This window comes from Sus scrofa, chromosome 2 (genome assembly GCF_054392235.1).
Source record: "Sus scrofa isolate SSC_HxYL_T2T_F1_AM1 chromosome 2, Sscrofa_HxYL_maternal_Yorkshire_Landrace_v2.0, whole genome shotgun sequence".
Taxonomy (NCBI): Eukaryota; Metazoa; Chordata; class Mammalia; order Artiodactyla; family Suidae; genus Sus; species Sus scrofa.
Genome location: NC_139384.1, coordinates 94,619,632 through 94,639,566, shown reverse-complemented (window position 1 = coordinate 94,639,566; position 19,935 = coordinate 94,619,632). Strand labels below are relative to the sequence as shown.

At 38.9% G+C, this 19,935-nt stretch overlaps 1 protein-coding gene across 2 annotated transcripts in view; it reads left to right on the top strand.

The window, feature by feature from the left end:
- Positions 1-19,935, top strand: part of ANKRD31 (ankyrin repeat domain 31) — a 171,987-nt gene that overhangs the window by 145,850 nt on the left and 6,202 nt on the right. For both annotated transcript variants that reach the window (XM_085013838.1, XM_085013837.1), the window contains exons 24-25: positions 1,942-2,082; positions 12,764-12,866. In XM_085013838.1, coding sequence (XP_084869964.1) covers positions 1,942-2,082; positions 12,764-12,866 — 244 coding nt within the window. The remainder of the gene's footprint in view (positions 1-1,941; positions 2,083-12,763; positions 12,867-19,935) is intronic.

The window sequence follows — 19,935 nt, the reverse complement described above, 5'->3', positions numbered from 1 at the left end:
TGTTAATTTTTTAAATTCTCTTTGCTCTGTGTTTTGTGCAGTTCCTATTGCTGTGTCTCTGAATTCACTGATCCTTTTGTTGGCAGTGTCTAACCTATTGTTAATCCCATCCAGTATATTTTTCCTTTCATACCTGTTGCAATTTTCATGTCTAAAAGTTTGAGTCTTGGAGTTCCTGTTGTGGTACAGCAGAAACAAATCCGACTAGGAACTATGAGGTTGCAGGTTTGATCCCTGGGCTTGCTCAGTGGGTTAAGGATCTGGCAATGCCATGAGCTGTGGTGTAGGTCATAGACACGGCTCAGATCTGGCATTCCTATGGCTGTGGCATAGGCCGGCAGCTGTAGCTCTGATTGGACTCCTAGCCTGGGAACCTCAATATGCCATGGGTGTGGCCCCCGCCCCCCAAAAAAAGAAAGAAAAGGTTTGAGTGGGTTTTTTTTTTTGTTTTTTTTTTTTGTTGTTGTTGTTTTGTCTTTTTAGAGCCGCACACACAGCTCAGGGAGGTTTCCAGGGTAGGGGTCTAATCGGAGCTATAGCCACCGGCCTACACCACAGCCATGGCAACTTGGGATCTGAGCCACATCTGCAACTTACACCACAACTCATGGCAATGCTGGATCCTTAACCCCCTGATCGAGGCCAGGGATCGAACCTGCAACCTCATGGTTCCTAGTCGGATTCGTTAACCACTGAGCCATGATGGGAACTCCATTTGAGTCTTTTTTATCTTCAATGTCTCTATGTAACTTTTAGAACATGCAGAATACGATTATAATTACTTTAATGTTCTTATCTGCTAAGTCTAGTATCTCCATCAGTTCTGTCATTTTCAGTTGATTGTCTCCTGCATGTGGATTATATTTTCCTGCTTCTTTCTAGACTGCTAATTTTTTAGTGGACCCAAACATTGTGAAATTTATCTTGCTGGATGCTGGATATTTTTATACTTTTAAAAATATTTTGGAGGAGTCCCTGCTGTGGTGTAGCAGATCGAGGATCAGGTGTTGCTTCAGGTGCAACATAGGTCATAGCTGCAGTTTGTATTCAATCCCTGGCCTGGGAACTTCCATATGCCATTGGTGTGGCCAAAAAAGAATATATATATATATATATATATACATATATATATGTATATATATATATGTATATATATATATATATATATGTGTATATATATATATATAGAAGATTTGTACTAGAATATAGTTAAATTACATGGAAACAATTTCATCCTTTTGGATCCTGTTTTATGATTTGTTGGACAGGATTGGAACAGTGTTCAGTCTAGAGTTAATTATTTCCCACTACAGAGACAAGACTCTTCTGTGTACCCACCAGTGCCCCATATCAGTTTTGAGGGTTTTCTAGTACTGTAGGGAACAGGTGCTATTTCTGCCCTTTGTAATGCCTGAGAATGCCATTACCTCTAATTATTACTGGTGGTTCTTTTCCCAACCTTGTGTAATTACCTCACACACACAGCCAATTGCAACTCAGCTGAATACTTAAAAAGGATCCTCTGTGGATCTGCAGAGTTCTCTCTTTGTATTTCTTCAGTACTCTGTCCTGCAAACTCTAGACATCATGCCTCCCTAGATCCTGCCCTGTCAACTCAACTCAAAGAATCCACAGGCTTTACCTGGATTCCTTCTTCCTGCACCATTACCTGGAAACTCTCTCAAGGCAGTGAGCTAGGGCAATGGTAGGTAGAGCTCATCTTACTAGTTTCTCATTTCTCAGGAATGAGAATGTACTTTGTTCCCTGATGTTCCAATGGTACCTTGGAAACCACTGTTTCATATATTTATTTTGTCTGCTTTTGCTTGAATCAGGTGTTAGAGTAAATCTGGTCCCTATTACTTCATCATGGAGAGAAGCAGAACTTCACATATTTCAGATATATTTTAATCTTAATTCTTGTTTTGTCTTTCACCTCAGGATACTACCCACAAAGCCAGTGTTTTATTGAGTGGCAAAATTAAGGTAGAAAATGGTCAGATTTATCAAAACCCAGTCACCTGGCTTAAGGATCTTCTAGGAGGTGAAAGTTATGTGACCTGGAACTATGCTTGGAGTAAGGTGGGTCATTCACTCTTAAATTTATCTTTAACTTCATATTAAGATGTAAAGTTACTTTTTTTGTGCGTGGTCTTTTTGTGTTTTTAGGGCCACACCCACGGCATATGGAGGTTCCCAGGTTAGGGGTCCATTCGGAGCTGTAGCTGCCAGCCTACACCACAGCCACAGCAATGTGGGATCCAAGCCACGTCTGAGACCTCCATCCCAGCTCATGGCAACACTGGATCCTTAACCCACTGAGCAAGGCCAGGGATCAAACCCACGTTCTCATGGATACTAGTCGGGTTCACTAACGACTGAGCCACAATGGGAGCTTCAGAAAGTTACATATTTTTTGATGATAAAACTGTTTCCTTTTTTTTTAAGGAATGTGAAAGTTCTCCGAGCTAGTTTTGTCCTTGTGCATCCCTTCTTCAACATGCTACGTGCTTTCTCGCACAACTCCTATTTGCCAGAATTCCCCACAACAGGGTTGCACAGCTGTGTCTCTCCTTTCTTGTTACTTACCCAGTCTCTGAAATTTGAATCCCGATCTTCCCCTCTTATTCACGCCCCCCGCCATCCCCACAGTGATTGTAGGTCCTTGTGACTCCATACAGAAAATTTGGGACCCCTGGTGTATGGAGAATTTAGCCACTATGTTGTTAGCACTCTAATAAAATAGAGCAGAATCTTCCCCTAAAGATAAAAATGATGATCGAGGGGCCTGAGACCCACAGAAGTTATGGTGCACTTGAATGTTTGAGCATAGTCTTATCCCCCTCCCCAAAAGAAATATTTCTTTTTATTCAGACTTCTCAGATTTAATAGGCTCTCCCACACTTCTGTCCTCTGAGTTATAAGCCCAGTGTAACCACCAGTTCGAAGAGTGTTGATGATTGACACCATTGAGTTTCAGTCATCAGCCACCTTCAGATATCCATGGCAGCCCTTCAGGGAAAAGTCTTGCAGTAATTCACAGGAACATATGAATCATCAGACAGTCACCATTGCTCTTTCACAGAATTGCAGATACCTTCAGCCTCTACTGATCATTGCAGTAAGCCTCAGTGCACCAGTAAGAGAAGGCAGGTTCCTCTCTCTTTTTCTGTCCAACCCAGCTCTGCCCACCCTCCTTCCTAGCTCCTGATGTTGGTGTTTGTCCCTAAAGTCTGCATTCTGGTCTCCTAGACCTGTGTGGCAAGTGCCTTGAGAACGTGTTTCAGTTCCTTCACTTACATGAGCACATTTTTAATTTTCGGTGCTTTATAGTCTCTCTGTCCTCCTTTTTTCTCCCAATTTTTTTTTTTATTTCCCACCACTGGAGTCACCAGACCATCTCCTTTCAATTCAGCCCACCTAATTCTTTCCATGGATATATAAATCATATTTGCATGTTAGTGATTTTAATGTTTTGTTCATGGAAATTCCTTTGTATTACAGAGTTTCATAAATTTATGATAGATTATATCATGCTGAAACTGCATCTCTGCTCACAGCATATCTGTGGTATTAATTGCTGTAGCTTACCATGCCTCTGCCCAGGGATGACTCAGTCCTCCCACTCTTTTTCTCTATTGGAACAACTGCATTTCCTGTGTTTGAATAGCTGGCTCTGCCATCATTTGGCCCTCTCACTCTGTACTTAGATGCTTTATTTCCATATCACATTGTGTCTGATCTTATCTCATCAGCCTTGCCAATCAGAATCATATTGTTGAACTCTTATGTGGTAGTGAAGCCAAATGCAAATAGGGAAATTATTGAATGTAAGATATTCATACAGATTATCTGAGCAAGTTTCAGTTTTTAAAAATTGCTGTGTGGCTGTCATGTACTTCTAATAAATACCACAGGCTGAGAAATTGCACCAGCAAATTTGTTTACAATTTGTAAAAGCCTCTTTTAAAATTTAGCACAGTGACCTCTGCCTCCTCTTGGCTTGGGGTAACTCCTGAAGTCACAGTCACTTCTTTATGGTAGGAGCTTTTTGCTGCCTTGGTAAGTGTGAACATTTCTGATGACTAGTTCTGAGAGTGGTGATGGGGCTATAGAGACAGGCCTGGTTGGTTGTCAGGCAAGAAATGCCAGAAATTTAGGTCTCATCCTGCATCAGACGGAATGACAGAGCCACTAGACACGGAGATGATTAATACCTCCTGCCCAAGCAGCTTTGCCGAGGGAATCCTCATGCTCAGTCCACTGGGCATCACTCACTCCTTTTGCTCCTGAAGTGACCTAGTGCCTGTTCCCTTTGAGGCCTACTCATTACTGTCCTTCATTAAATCACTCCTATGTTGTGGAAAATAGGTTTTTTAACTCACTGGATTTTCTTAAAGCTGTGTTCTTTGTCTGAATTATCCCTAATAATATGTTTAGGACCTATGAGGACTCAAGACTTCTAAGACTACTCAGGTAAAATTTTACCGCCCTAATATTACCCAACACTAACTGATAAAAATACACTTTAGACTTGTTAGTGATGGCCATTCTGACAGGTAAGAGGTGGTCCTCATAGTAGTTTTGATTTGCATTTCTTAGTAATTAGTGATGTTGAACATTTTTTCATGTGCTTGTTGGCCATCTGTGTATCTTCTTCGGAGAAATGTCTGTTCAGGTCTTTTGACCATTTTTCAATTGGGTTGTTGGTTTTTTTGCTTTGGAGTTGTATAAGTTGTTTGTATATTTTAGAGATTAAGCACCTGTCAGTTGCATTGTTTGAAATTATTTTCTCCCATTCCGTAGGCTGTCTTTTTGGGTTTTTTTATGGTTTCCTTTGCTGTGCAAAAGCTTGTCAGTTTGATTAGATCACATTGGTTTATTTTTGCTTTTATTTCTCTTGCCTTGGGAGAATGACCTAAGAAAACATTTGTTTGGTTGATGTCAGAGAATGTTTTGCCTGTGCTCTCTTCTAGGAGTTTTATGGTGTCATGTCTTATGTTTAAGTCTTAAAGCCGTTTTGAGTTTATTTTTGTGCATGGTGTGAGGGTGTGTTCCAGTTTCACTGATTTACATGCATTATGACTGGGTCACTCTGCCAGTGGAAGTTGACAGAACACAGTAAATCAACTGTAATGGAAAAAATAAAAATCATTAAAAAAAAATAAAAATGTACTTCAGATATGCAGTATAGGCGAAGATATACAGAGCCTACACATTAATGAGTGTATAAGATGTGTTAGATATTGTCAGGGCATAATGTGAACAAAATTTTTCTTTTTTATATATACTTGCAGATAAATTTTATTATTTTTGAGGTATAGTTGATTTCATCTGTACAATATGGTGATTCAGAATTTGTATAGATTATGCTTCATTTAATTTTTTTATAAAATACTGGCTCTATTCCCTGTGCTGTATACTATGTCCTCACAGCTTTCTTCTTTTTTTATCTTTTTCTTTTTCTGTGTTTTTTTCTCTCCCCCTTTTGTGTATTTTATTTATTTATTTATTTATTTTATTTATTTTTTTTTTTGTCTTTTGTCTTTTGTTGTTGTTGTTGTTGCTATTTCTTGGGCCGCTCCCGCGGCATATGGAGATTCCCAGGCTAGGGGTTGAATCGGAGCTTAGCCACCGGCCTACGCCAGAGCCACAGCAACGCGGGATCCGAGCCGCGTCTGCAACCTACACCACAGCTCACGGCAACACCGGATCGTTAACCCACTGAGCAAGGGCAGGAACCGAACCCGCAACCTCATGGTTCCTAATCGGATTCGTTAACCACTGCGCCACGACGGGAACTCCCCTTTTGTGTATTTTATACATAGTAGTTTCTATCTCTAGTCCCCTGTGCCTATCTTGCCCCTCCCTTCATCCCTTTCTACTCTGGTAACTGCTAGTTTGCTCTCTATATCTATGTCTGTTTCTTTTCTGTTATATTCCTTTATTTGTTTTATTTTTTAGTTTCCACATATAAGTAATAAGATTGAATATTTGTCTTTGTCTGACTTATTTCACTTAGCATAATACCCTCCAGGTCCATCCATTTTCTGGCAAATGGCAAAATTTCATTCTTTTTTCATGGCTGAGAAGGATTCCATTGTACATATATATACACCACATATTCTTTATCTGTTCATCTGTTGATGAACACTTAGGTTATTTCCATAGCTTAAGCTATTGTAAATAATGCTGGTGTGGACATTGGAGTGCATGTATCTTTTTTTAAATTGAAGTATAGTTGATATGCAATACTACCTAAGTTACAGGTATACAATATGGGGATTCACAATTTTTAAACGTTATACTCCATTTATAGTTGTTATAAAATATTGGCTATATTCCTTGTGTTACATAATATAGCCATGTAGTTTATTTTATACATAATAGTTTGTACCTTTTAATCCCCTCCCCATCTTGCCTCTCTCCCCTTCCTTCTCCCCACTGGTGTCCACTAGTTTGTTCTCTGTATCTGTGAGTCTATGTCTTTTTTTTTTGGCCATGCCTGCAACATGCAGAATTTCCCAGACCACGGATTAAACCCATACCACAGCAGTGACCCAAGCTGCAGCAGTGACAACACCAGATCCTTAAGCCACTTAGGCCCCTAAGGAACTCCAAGTCTACTACTTCTTTTTTGTTATATTTACCAGTTTGTTGTATTTTTTAGATTCTACATATGTGATGTCATATAGTATTTGTCTTTCTCTGACTTATTTCACTTAGCATAGTTCCCTCCAGGTCCATCCATGTTGCTGCAAATGACATTATTTCAGTATTTTTTATGGTTGAGTAATACTACATTGTATATATGTACCACATCTTCTTTATCCAATCCTCTGTTGATGGACATTTAGGTTGCTTCTATATCTTAGCTGTTGTAAATAGTGCTGCAGGAACACTCAGGTGCCTGTGTCTTTTTGAATTATTGTTTTCTCCAAATCTATGCCCAGGAGTGGGATTGCAGGATCATATGGTAGCTCTATTTTTAGTTTTTTAAGGAACTTCCATGTTGCTCTCCATAGTGGCTGCACCAGTTTACATTCCCACCAACCATGTAGAAGGGTCCCTTTTTCTCTACACTCTCTCTAGTATTTATTATTTGTAGACTTTTTGGTAATAGCCATTCTGACAGGTGTGAGGTGATACCTGATTATAATTTTGATTTGCATTTCTGTAATAATTAGCAATGTTGAGCATCTTTTCATGTGCCTTTTAGCCATCTGTATGTCTTCTTTGAAGAAATGTCTATTTTAGGTCCTCTGTCCATTTTTCACTTGGGTTATTTGCTTTTTTGATATTGAGCTGCATGAGCTGTTTGTATGTTGGAGATTAGTCCTTCGTTGTTGCAAATATTTTCTCCTAGTCTGTAGGTTGTATTTTGTTTTGCTTATGGTTTCCTTTGCTGTGCAAAGTTTAATTAGGTCCCATTTTTTTTATTTTTGTTTTATTTCTGTTACCCTAGGAGCTTATTCAAAAAGATATTGCTGTGATTTATGTACTCTTTATTTATATATTCTTTAGTGTTATGCTTCTGTTTTCCTCCTGGAGTTTTATAGTATCTGGCCTTATATTTAGGCCTTTAATCGGTTTGAGTTTATTTTTGTATATGGTACGTAGAAAATATTCTAATTTTATTCTTTTACATGTAGCTGTCCAGTTTTCCCAATGCCACTTATTGAAGAGACTGTTTTTCCTCCATTGTATGTTCTTGCCTCATTTGTCATAGATTAATTGAGCATAAGTATGTGGGTTTATTTCTGGGTTTTCTATCCTGTTCCATTGATCTATATGTCTGTTTTTGTGCCAGGACCTTTCTGTTTTGATTACTGTAGCTTTCTGGTATAGTCTGAAGTCAGGGAATATGATTCCACCAACTCTGGTCTTTCTCAAGATTGTTTTGGCTATTCAGCATCTTTTGTGCTTCTATACAAATTTAAAAATTTTTTGTTCTAGTTATGTGAAAAATGCCATTGGTAATTTGATAGGAATTGTATTGAATCTGTAGATTACCTTTGGTCATATTTAACAATACTCTTAATGACAGTGTGGTCATTTTAACAATATTGATTCTTCCAATTCAAGAACACAATACATCTTTCTGATTCTGTCATCTTCAGTTTCTTTCATCAGCATCTTATAGTTTTCAGAATACTGGTCTTTTGTCTCCTTAGGTCGGGTAGGTTTATTCCTAGCTATTTTATTCTTTTTGATGTAATGGTAAATAGGATTGTTTCCTTAATTTCTCTTTCTCATATTTTGTTGTTAGTATATAGAAGTGCAGCAGATTTCTGTATATTGGTTTTGTTTCCAGCAGCTTTTCCAAATTCATTAAAGAACTCAAGTAGTTTTCTGGTAACATCTTGAATTTTCTATGTATGGCATCATGTCATCTGCAAACAGTGAGTTTGCTTCTTCCTTTCCAGTTTGGATTCCTTTTACTTTTTTTCCTTCTTGATTGCCATGGCTAGGACTTCCAAAACTATACTGAATAAAAGTGGCAAGAGTGGGCATCCTTGTCTTGTTCCTGATCTAAGGAAATACTTTTAGCTTTTCACTATTGAGTATGTTAACTGTGAGTTTGTTATATATGGTCTTTATTATATTGAGGTATGGTCCCTCTGTGCCCACTTGCTGAAGTTTTTTTATCAAAATGGATGTTGACTTTTATCAGAAGCTTTTTCTGCATCTATTGAGATGATCATATAGTTTTTATTCTTCAGTTTGTTAATGTGTATCACATTGATTGTTTTGCAGATATTTGGAAAGACTTGTATTCTTGTGATGCATCATGGTGTATGATTCTTTTAATGTATCGTTGGATTCAGTTTGCTTATATTTTAATGAGGATTTTTGCATCTACATTCATCAGTGATATTGGCCCGTAATTTCTTTTTTTTTTTAACATCTGCACCTGTGACGTATGGAAGTTCTCCCTGGCAAGGGGTCAAATCAGAGTTGCAGCTGCTGCCTGCACCACAGCCACAGCAACACCAAATCAGAGCCACATCTGTAACCTCTGTCACAGTCTGTGGGGATGCTTGATCCTTAACCCGCTGAGCAAGGCCAAAAATCAAACTTGCATCCTCACAGAGACAATGTCCTTATTAACCCACTGAGCCACAACAGGAACTTCTCAAAAAAAAAAAAAAAAAAAAAAATTTTTTTTTTTTTTTTTTGATGTCTTGTCTGGTTTTGGTATCAGGGTGATGCTGGCCTTGTAGAATGAGTTCAGAAGTGTTCCTTCCTCTACAAGTTTTTGGAATAGTTTGAGAAGGCTACATGTTCACTCTTCTCTAAATGTTTGGTAGAATTCACCTATAAAACCATCTGATCCTGGACTTATTTGTTCAGAGTTTTTAAATTACTGATTTAATCTAATTACTGGTAATTGACCTGTTGATTTTCTATTTCTTCCTGGTTCAGTTTAGGCAGATTATACATTTCTACAAATTTGTTCACTTCTTCTAGGTTGTCCATTTTATTATCATGTAGTTGTTTGGAGTAGTTTCTTATGATCCTTTGTATTTCTGTGGCACTGGCTGTAACTGCTCATTTATGATTTTATTGACTTGAGCCCGCTCCCTTTTTTTCCTTGATGAGTCTAGCTAACGGTATATCCATTTTGTTTATCTTTTCAAAGAACCAGCTTTTAGGTTCATTGATCTTTTCTACTGTATTTTTCTTTTTATCTCTATTCCTTTGTTTTTCTGCTCTGATCTTTACAACTTCTTTACTTCCAAGTATGGGTTTTGTTCTTTCTCTAGTTCCTTTAGGTGTTAAGGTTAGGTCGTTTCTTTGAGATTTTTTTCTTTCCTAAGATAGGTGTGTATCACTATAAACTTCCCTTTAGAACTGCTTTTGCTTCATCCCTTAGGTTTTCGGTCATTGCGTTTTTGTGTTCATTGGTCCACGGGTATTTTTTTTATTTCTTCTTTGATTTCTTCAGTGAACCAGTAGTTGTTGACTGGCATATTGTTTAGCCTCCATGTGTTTGTGTTTTTTGCAATTTTGTCCTTATGATTGATTTCTAGTTACATAGCATTGTGGTCAGAAAAGATGCTTGATATAATTTCAGTCTTCCTAAGTTTACTGAGATTTGTTTTGTGTCTAGCATTGATCTATCCTGAAGGATGTCCCATGTGCACTTGAAAAGAATGTGTATCCTGCTCTTTGGGGATGAAATATCAAAAGCCATTGTTTTTAATTATTGGTTGTTTGGGAAATGATAGATGACACTCAGGAGCCTTGCTGTTCTTCCTTCCATGGCAGGTGAAGAGGGTTTAACACACTGAGTAGGCCTGTCTGTAGCATTTTCATTACCAGCTTTTGTTTAGTCTGGGGTTCAGCTAAAAGGCTACCTAACCCTTCCAAATTCCTTAGGCTTTCTTCGCTCATTTCAATAACAAGCATTTCAATAAATGCTTGTCATCCCACAGCTTTCAGGATGTGCTAGACAGTATGCCAAAGACTTTTCAGATATTATCTCTCTTAATCCTCACAACAACCTAACAAGGTATAGTTACTCATTTAACAAATGCACAAACTGAGCCTCAGAGAATTTAAGAATCTTTCTTAAGAGCTGGGACTTCAGAGTTTTTCCCCACTGTTGTCAGGCACTATGTGAAGTACAAGAGAATAAAAATGAATATGGGGCGGGGGGTTCCCATCGTGGCTCAGCGGGAACAAAGTAGTGTCCAACTAGTATCCATGAGGATGCAGGTTCAATCCCTGGCCTTGCTGAATGGGTTAAGGATCCATGATCTGTGGTGTAGGTCACAGATGCAGCTCGGATCTGGGGTTGTTGTGGCTATGACGTAGGCCAGCAGCTGCAGCTCTGATTTGACCACTAGCTTGGGAACTTCCATATGCTGCAGGTGTGGCCCTAAAAAGACAAAAAAAAAAAAAAAAAAAAAGAATATGGAGTTCCTGCTGTGGCTTAGTAGGTTAAGAACCCAACTAGTGTCCATGAGGATGCAGGTTCAATCCCTGGTCTCAGTGGGTTAAGGATTCCAGTGTTGCCATGAGCTGTGATGTTGGTCACAGATGCGACTCAGATCTAGTGTTGCTGTGGCTGTGGTGTAGGCCAGCAGCTGAAGCTTCATTTCAACCCTGACCTGGGAACTTCCATGTGCTACAGGTGTGGCCCTAAAAAAAGGGGGAAGAAAAGGATTATAACACGGAATTCTATGGTAGCTTAGCAGGTTAGGGATCTGACGTTACCATTGCTGAGGCCTGCATCATGGCACAGGGTTTACTCTCTGGACCAGGAACTTCCAGATGTGGCTGGAAGAATTGTGTATAACACAATACAATGATTAAATATATTGGAGGAGCTTATAGTTTAATGGAAACACATTAATACATAATTTTATTTAAGTGGGAATAGAATGCCTTACCAGAAATATGAGCACCGAGGTTACTGGAGCCTAGAAAAGAATCTTTACTTGAGCTTTAGCAGTTATAAAAAGGCATCCTGGAGGAAGGGATGTTGGAGTTGAGACTTACTAGTTTAAACACAGTGAAGCTGGCTCCTGAAGGTGTATTATCAGACTGCCCTAGAACTAAGTCTGGAGAACACAAAAGACCCTTGGACACTTCTGGCAGGTGTTTGCCAGTCTGCTCCACTCCAGCCCATTTGTATGTAGAGATTTCTAAGCTCTGACAAAACAAAACTTTGATGTCTAGGCCAGAAGTGCTATTAATCTAGTCAGTTGTATATCTGCTTTGTTGAAAAGTATCATGATTTTTATGGCTTAATATTATTAGTGCAATATTACTTTTTTTAAGTTATCAAGTAATAGATGCTGGGTTAACAGTTGTCGAATAAGTAATGATTGAGAGAGTTAATGATCTATAACAAGAATCAACAATTTTTTTTTCTGTAAAGGGCCAGATAATAAATACTTCAGGCTGGGAATTCCTATCATGGCTCAGGGGTAACAAACCCGACTAGCATCCATGAGGACATGGGTTCAATCTCTGGCCTCATTCAGTGGGTTAAGGATCTGGTGTTGCTGTGAGTTGTGGTGTAGGTCGCAGATGTGTCTCGGATCCTGAGTTTCTGTGGCTGTGGTGTGGGCTGGCAGCTGCAGCTCGAATTCGACCCCTAGTCTAGGAACTTCCATATGTTCAGGGTGCAGCCCTAAAAAGATAAAAAATAAAATAAATAGGAGTTCCCGTCGTGGCGCAGTGATTAATGAATCCGACTGGGAACCATGAGGTTGCGGGTTCGGTCCCTGCCCTTGCTCAGTGGGTTAAGGATCTGGCGTTGCCGTGAGCCGTGGTGTAGGTTGCAGACGCTGCTCAGATCCAGCGTTGCTGTGGCTCTGGCGTAGGCTGGCGGCTACAGCTCCGATTAGACCCCTAGCCAGGGAACCTCCATATGCCGCGGGAGCGGCCCAAAGAAATAGCAAGAAGCCAAAAATAAATAAATAAATAAATAAATAAATAAATAAATAAATAAATAAATAAATAAAATACATACTTCAGACTTTGTGGGCATATGGTCTCTGTCAAACCTACTTGATTCTGTTATTGTGAAAGAGCAGCCATAGAGGTTAAGTAAATGAATGGGGATCACCATGTTCTAATAAAATACCATTTACAAAAAAGGTGGCAGCCCAGATTTAGCTGTGGGCTATAGTTTACCAATCCATAATGTATAGCAATCACTGCTTTGTCAGTTACAATTTGTAGAAGATGGGTGTATTTGCTTCTTATAAAATGTATGATTTTGAAATCTGTGTTTAATTATGTGCAGATAACATATCAGGGAAAGGAGCTTATAAAGTATGTGTCTGAGGAGTTACCCATGCCTCCAGACCCAGATGTGCTACCTCAGCAGCATCAGCCTTGTCTTTCAGGTATGTGCAGACCAACACCCATTTCTCAGGTGTGGGAAGAACACACTCAAATCTGAAAAAGCATTTCGCTTTTTTGTCTTTTTTTTTTTAGTTCAGGTGAAAATCATATAACATTCAAATAACCGCTTTAAACCGAGCAATTCAGTAGCATTTAGTACATTCATAGTGTTGTACAATCACCACTTCTGTGTAGTTACAAAACAGTTTCATCACCCCAAAAAGAAACCCATACCCATTCAGCAGTTGTTTCCCATTCTCCACTCCCTCCAGTGTTTGGGAACTACCAGTCTGCTTTTTGTCTATATGGATTTGACTATTCTCAATAAGTTATATAAACGGAATCATACAATATATGACCTTTTGTGTCTGGCATCTTTCACTTAGCGTAGTGTTTTCATGGATCATCCACATTGTAACATCTGTCAGTGCTTCCTTCCTTTTTAATGGCTTCCATTGTGTATATTCATACTACGATTTGTTTATTTATCCTTTGATAAACATTTGGCTTTCCACTTTTCAACTCTTGGACATAGTGCTGCTATTAACAACTGTGTATATACATATATATTTGTTTGGATACGTGTTTTCAATTTTTTTTTTTTTTTTTAGGGCTGCACCCGCAACATAAGGAGGTTCTCGGGCTAGGGGTTGAATCAGAGCCATAGCTGTTGGCCTACGCCACAGCCACAGCAACACGAGATCCGAGCCATATCCACAACCTATGCCGTAGCTTGTGGCAACACCAGATCCTTTAATCCACTGAGCAAGGCCAGGGATCAGTCCTGCATCCTCATGGGTACTAGGTGAGTTCTTAACCCCCTGAGCCACAGTGGGAACTCCACTGGTTTTTTTTTTTTAGGTATATACCAAGGAATGGAATTTCTATATCATATAGTTGTTCAGCAACTGAATCATTTTACATTGCTTCCAGCAGTTTACAAGCGTTCCAGTTCCCCCACCTCATCACCAAAGGTTATTTTCTTTTCATTTACAGCACTCTGTTTAAAGTCCATTTAACTAAAATCCAAAAGAATGACAGCTTCCCTCACAATTCCTTTCTCTGAATCTATGCTGTACTTACTTAGGTGGATTTTTTAAGTCTCATAAGAAAAGGAAAAAGGATGTTTTTTTCCTCCCTGCAGGCATGATTTGGTTAGTTTTCCATATTTTCTAAAAATAGATGCCAGAATAAATCTTTGCTACATAGTGTAAACTAATATACTTCATCTAATGGAATTAAGCTTCAGAAAACTGCAGTGAATGTAGTCTTTACCAGTCAGCAGCACACATAATTTCAAAATCTATTGGCAAGGACCGCGCACATTTCTGAAAAACAGACATAATGCATGTTATCTTTCCTTTCTCTGCTACAGTGCCCCCTCCTTTTCCCGCAATGTCCTGTCTTAGATTCGTTGGAAACAGTATATGAGGATAGGAGGTAAAAAACAGGGAAAGATAATTCTGTGATAACTGCATTCAGAGAGCCAAACAGGATTACTGTCACTCGGTCCCTAACCAGGGGGTTCCCAGGATTATTCCTTTCCTTACAACTAATCCCAGTAATTCAAAATGCTTTTCTAACGTTATAATGAATTCACCCTAACTTCTTAAAGTGCTTTGTCTTAACGACTGGCTTCGGAATAATATACATTTTCCCCAGTCTTCTAAGGACAGCCTCAACCTGTTTTTCATCATTTGGGGGAAACACATAAACTAAAACAATTGTGGGGAAGTTAAAGGGCTTAAGAAACTGGGAAGAGTTATTGTAGTAATTCATGGTCCTTGGTTCCTAACCCTGACTGCATATGTACCTGATCTTGGAGATGGGCCCAGAAACCTGAGTTGTTCTTGTTTGTTTTGTTTTGTTTTGTTTTTTGCTTTTTAGGGCAAAAAACACATGGAGATGCAGCACATGGAGGTTCCCTGGCTAGAAGTCAAACCAGAGCTGCAGCCACCAGCCTACACCACAGCCATAGCAACACCAGATTCAAGTCGTGCCTGTGACCCACAGCCACAGCCCAAAGCCAGATCCCCCCACCCACTGAATGAGGCCAGGGATCAAACCCACGCCTTTGTGGACACCAGTTGGTTCGTCACCTCTGAGCCACAATGAGAACTCTGAAACCTACAAGTGATTCTGAGAGTTCCCATTGTGGCTCAGTGGTAATGAACCCGACTAATATCCATGAGGATGTGGGTTCCGTCCCTGTCTTGGCTCAGTGGGTTAAGGTTCAGGTGTTGCCAAGAGCTGCAGTGTAGGTCACAGACATGGCTCAGATGTGGTGTTACTGTGGCTGTGGTGTAGGCTGGCGGTTGTAGCTCTGAAAAAAAAAAAAAAAAAAAAAGCAAAAGTGATTTCTTCTTATGTAGCCAGTCCAACTGTAGACTGAATGACTATAGTATCTGATTTCTCATATAAGTAATAATTTGAAAATTCTTGCTGTTCAGCCCTTCACTTTGATTCCAAGGCACACCCACTCTTGGGCTTGTGCTGCGCACACGCTCTCTCTCTCACTCACACACACACACAAACACACACAGAAAGGAAAGTCAAGCAAACCTTTTGTTCTAGTTTCTAACCTCAAGAACCAAAGCTGAAATATAGGTTCTACCTTGTATCAGAAAGGTTATCTGCTCCTCAGATTTTCTGGTTCTGGGCATGTATTTCTGACCCCAGCCATACATCTCTTTCCTCAGAGGGTTTGCAGTTCCCCTGCTAAGTGAGCATGAAATGAAAAATGGGTTCTGAATTGCTACTTCTGTTACCTGCAATATAAAGTTTCTTGTTACTAATTTCTCTCCAGAAATCCTGAATTTTCTTTCCTTTAGGTATCTCAGAAAATGTTAGTGCTAATTTGAGAACTGTGGAGGTGCCAGTATGCCAGCCGGCTTCTTGCTGCCTTGATCTGGACCTGGGAATCTATAGACAGGTCCCTCGCAAGCATTCTCTAGGTGGCTGTTGGGAGTTTTGTTTGAACATCTTTGATTTGGGATTCTTTTGTACTTGACGGAAATCCAAAGACCTGGCAAGTTAGAAAAATGTAAGGTCTCTCACCTTATTACAGGCAAAGCATTCTGGAGAGAAACCTTTTCCCACCTCTGCTTATCAAGATGTGGTCATGCAAGTCGTGGCCTTGACACTAACAAGACCATGGGGTCTAAAGGAAAAACATTCCATGTGGATTTCATGTCTATTTCAGATCAGGAATGTACCTGTTCTATGCTTTTGATGATCATGCTCTTCAGAATAGTGGTTTCGGGAATAAGGGGAACTAGGGAGAGCTGTCGACATTTCCCATAATTAGGATGACCAAGTATCTCCATTTGACAAGGGCAGTCCCTAGTCCAGCAGAATTACTAATAGCACTCCCTTTCCCTGTCAGATATGCCTTATTTAGATGACCCAGTATAGGAAACAAGCAAATAGCTATTGGAAAAAGTGAAATTTGGACAAGATTAAAAAAAAAGAGAGAGAGAGAAACTTTCAATCTTATTTACATTTTTCAGTTTATAGTTTCTAATATACTGTTCAACTAGATTGTTGAATCCTATGCATATCATTCTATATTATAAATAGTTACTGATTACCTAATCTTAACCCCCGATAGACTGAGAAAATCTTTGAGTTTGGAGAGATTTTTATGGGCTCTTCCTATTATATTCCCAAAGCCTGGCTGGCATACAGTAGCTTCCCAGTAAATGTTCATTGAATAAATGAATGAGTGAATGGAAGCATGAATATGATCCAAAGGAGTGCTTATTTTAAAGCTGGATTTACTTACAATTGACTGTTCTAATAGGAGGACATGCCTAGATCAGGCTATAGCAGAATTTCTGGTGAAGAACTCAACAGATGGTAAATGGGATTTTGGTTAGTTAATATCATCTTTCTCTGAGTTATCTCTTCTATCTGAAATTTCTGCCTCAGACTGTGAGGTCTAAGAGTGATGGCCCTTCGCATTTTCTCAACCAGAAATTTAAAAGAGAACTCTCTCTCCCTCCCCATCCTCCAGTTTACTTCTACATATCATTTTGGATTCATGGTAAGAAAATCCTGAGGCATGAAGATAAGTAATAAAATGACTTTCTTCCGTAAATCAGAGATGATGGAAGAGCTTTATTCTAAGTTCTACGCAAAAGCTAGTTAAATTGGCAACTCAAGTCAATGTTTTGTTGGACTCCATGGTGTTAAAATCTGGTATATCAACACATTTGAGGATTCATGTCATTTCTAATGAAAGATTTTAAACACACCCACACTAGCCTTTAAAAATGAAATTCTCCTGATGAGATGTTGATGAAATCCCTGAAATATCTATCTCTAAAGACCTTTTAAGCTTTAATATAGAGTAAGTCTGTGATATATTATCCTTTGAAATTTTCACAGCTTCCTGCCAAGTCTCTCTCCCCTCTACCCTGTTGTCTGTAGTTCCTCCTTTGTGTTATCGAGGGAATTCTCATTGATATTTCAGTATATATTAGAAAGGGAAAAATGAACATTCCCAAAACTTCTACCTAATTTGTGAACATTATGTATAGACATACTGATACATTTTTCACAAATTTCTTCAAAAATTCTGTTAATATAGATCACATTCCATTACGTGTCTGGAAAGTCAGTTTATAATTAGATGTTTACGTCCCTGTCTCCGTGGTACCAAGATGCTCAAGATACGTTAAGCTGAATGTATTCATCTAAAGAAAAAAAAAGAAGTAGCTCCTGAGGGCTTTCTTTTTCCCAAGCTACTATTTAATGCACACTGATTATATAATTTATAGTTTTCTTTCTCAGGACCTAACTTCACTTGTTCATTTGAAAATAGAACATGCTTTTTCAGGAAAAAAATAGACTCTTTCTTTTTTTTAATGAAAGTGGCCCTTGACCTACTGATAATCTTGAAAATAAATGACTTTAAAGAAAGAGTTTTCATTTCAGTGCTGTTATTGTGCTTCATTTCTCTGTAAAAGATATGTAATAGAACACAGACATTCACAGGTGCTTCTGTTTTATGTGGTTAAGAACTTCTTCAAGTTAAACACTCATGGAGGATAGATGGGTGCCTGATAACCGAGTGGAGGGTGTTTATTTCAGCTTCTATTTACCACTCTTGATTCTTTTTCATTATTTTAAGCATATTTTTTTCATCCTGGTATTTTATATTTACTGATAGGGGAGGAAAGAGAAGAAAACAAATTATCTGTGGTTGAGCAATTGCCACGTGCCACATGCCATGTGCCAGGCCCCTGCCTGATGTTTTTACATACATTACGATGTGTAGAAGCTTCTTTTTTTTTTTTTTTTTTCTTCCTTTTGTCCTTTTAGGGCCGCACCTGTGGCACATGGAGGTTCCCAGGCTAGGAGTCCAGTTGAAGCTATAGCCGGCCTACGCCACAGCCACAGCAGCGCCAGATCCAAGCCACGTCTGCGACCAACACCACAGCTCAAGGCAATGCTGGATCATTAACCCAGTGAGTGAGGCCAGGGGTTGAACCCGCAACCTCATGGTTCCTAGTCGGATTCATTTCTGCTGCGCCACAACGGGAACTCCAGGAGCTTCTTTTTAGTAGAATTCCAGGGTTCATGTCTACACAACAAAGACATAGAAAACCTTCAACATTTTGCCTATGAAATCACATTCCTCAAACCCAGTTCAGCTTAAGGAACAACCTATTAATTTCATTTGTCCCCTCCGTAATGTGGACTTAAATAGTTTTAAACTTCTAAATGTCATAGTCAAGTTTATTTCTTGATTCCAGTACAGTTTTCACAGATGGCTTTTGATCTTATCAATGTAAATATATGCCAAATCATTAATTTAGTTTTAAATAATTAAATCATGTAATACTCTATCACTGTATTTATCCTTTAGGAGTCTTCATTTATCAAAAGGCTTTGACTTGAACTTGTATTTAAAAGCCGTAATAAAAATTTTTCCCCAGTGTAACTAGAGCAAATACACTTTTACAGTTTATTAAAATAATTCTTAATCATTTTGCCTTTTGTATTATATTTCTGATTCAGAACCAGAATTCGTTTTCATTTCTGTCTAGAGTAAGTGACATTTCATTCCACAATCATAATGGAGTATAGAATGCTTAGTTTGTAAGCTTAGTTCAGAAGTCTGAGTTCAGTCATTTTAAAGTTAGTAGTAAACCTAAAATATCGGCTAGTCTTGGACCTGTTTTACAGATGACAAAACTGAGAGCCAGAAAAGTTAAAGTGAACCATCAGTTAAAATAATGAATCTGATTATTTTCACTTTTGATATATTAAGGAAAAATTCAAAACCAAAGGGAAAAGAACAGTAAAAGTTAAAACTATTTTTAACCTAACTAGTTGTCATTTTGAAGTACTGACTTGGGTGACTAGATAGCATGAGTAGGTGCATGAACCCATTGTTTTGCTTAGTAATGACTAGCAATTCAGTTTATGCAGGCTTGTGCAGAATATCTAGTATTTGGTGATATTACTTGAGAGAGATTTATTTCTCCCTACTTTGTCCATGAGCAAAATGGTTCTTTAGCTGTGCATTTCCTGTTGGAGATTAGTGACATCAGAAAGAGACAAGCCTCCAATTAAATGGCTGTCTTCGTAGTTGTACTGAGCTGCTGAATATGTTACTGTTTAGAAATTTTATTTGTAGATCTTGGAGTTCCCGTCGTGGCTCAGTGGTTAGCAAGTCCAACTAGGAACCATGAGGTTGCGGGTTCAATCCCTGGCCTTGCTCAGTGGGTTAAGGATCCAGCGTTGCCGTGAGCAGTGGTGTAGGTTGCAGACACGGCTTGGATCCCAAGTTGCTGTGGCTCTGGAATAGGCCAGAGGCTACAGCTCCAATTCAACCCCTAGCCTGGGAACCTCCATATGCTGTGGGAGCAGCCCAAGAAATGGCAAAAAGACAAAAAAAAAAGAAAGAAAAATTTTATCTGTAAATCTCAATGGCCACTGATTTTGCCTAAGGACTCTAACTCAAGTAAAAGTGAAAATTGAGAGAAGGGCTTTTACTTTCCAGTGGGATAAATGGGTGGTTTTCATAGTCCTGATGGAAAAAAGCTACAAGTAAATGTCCTT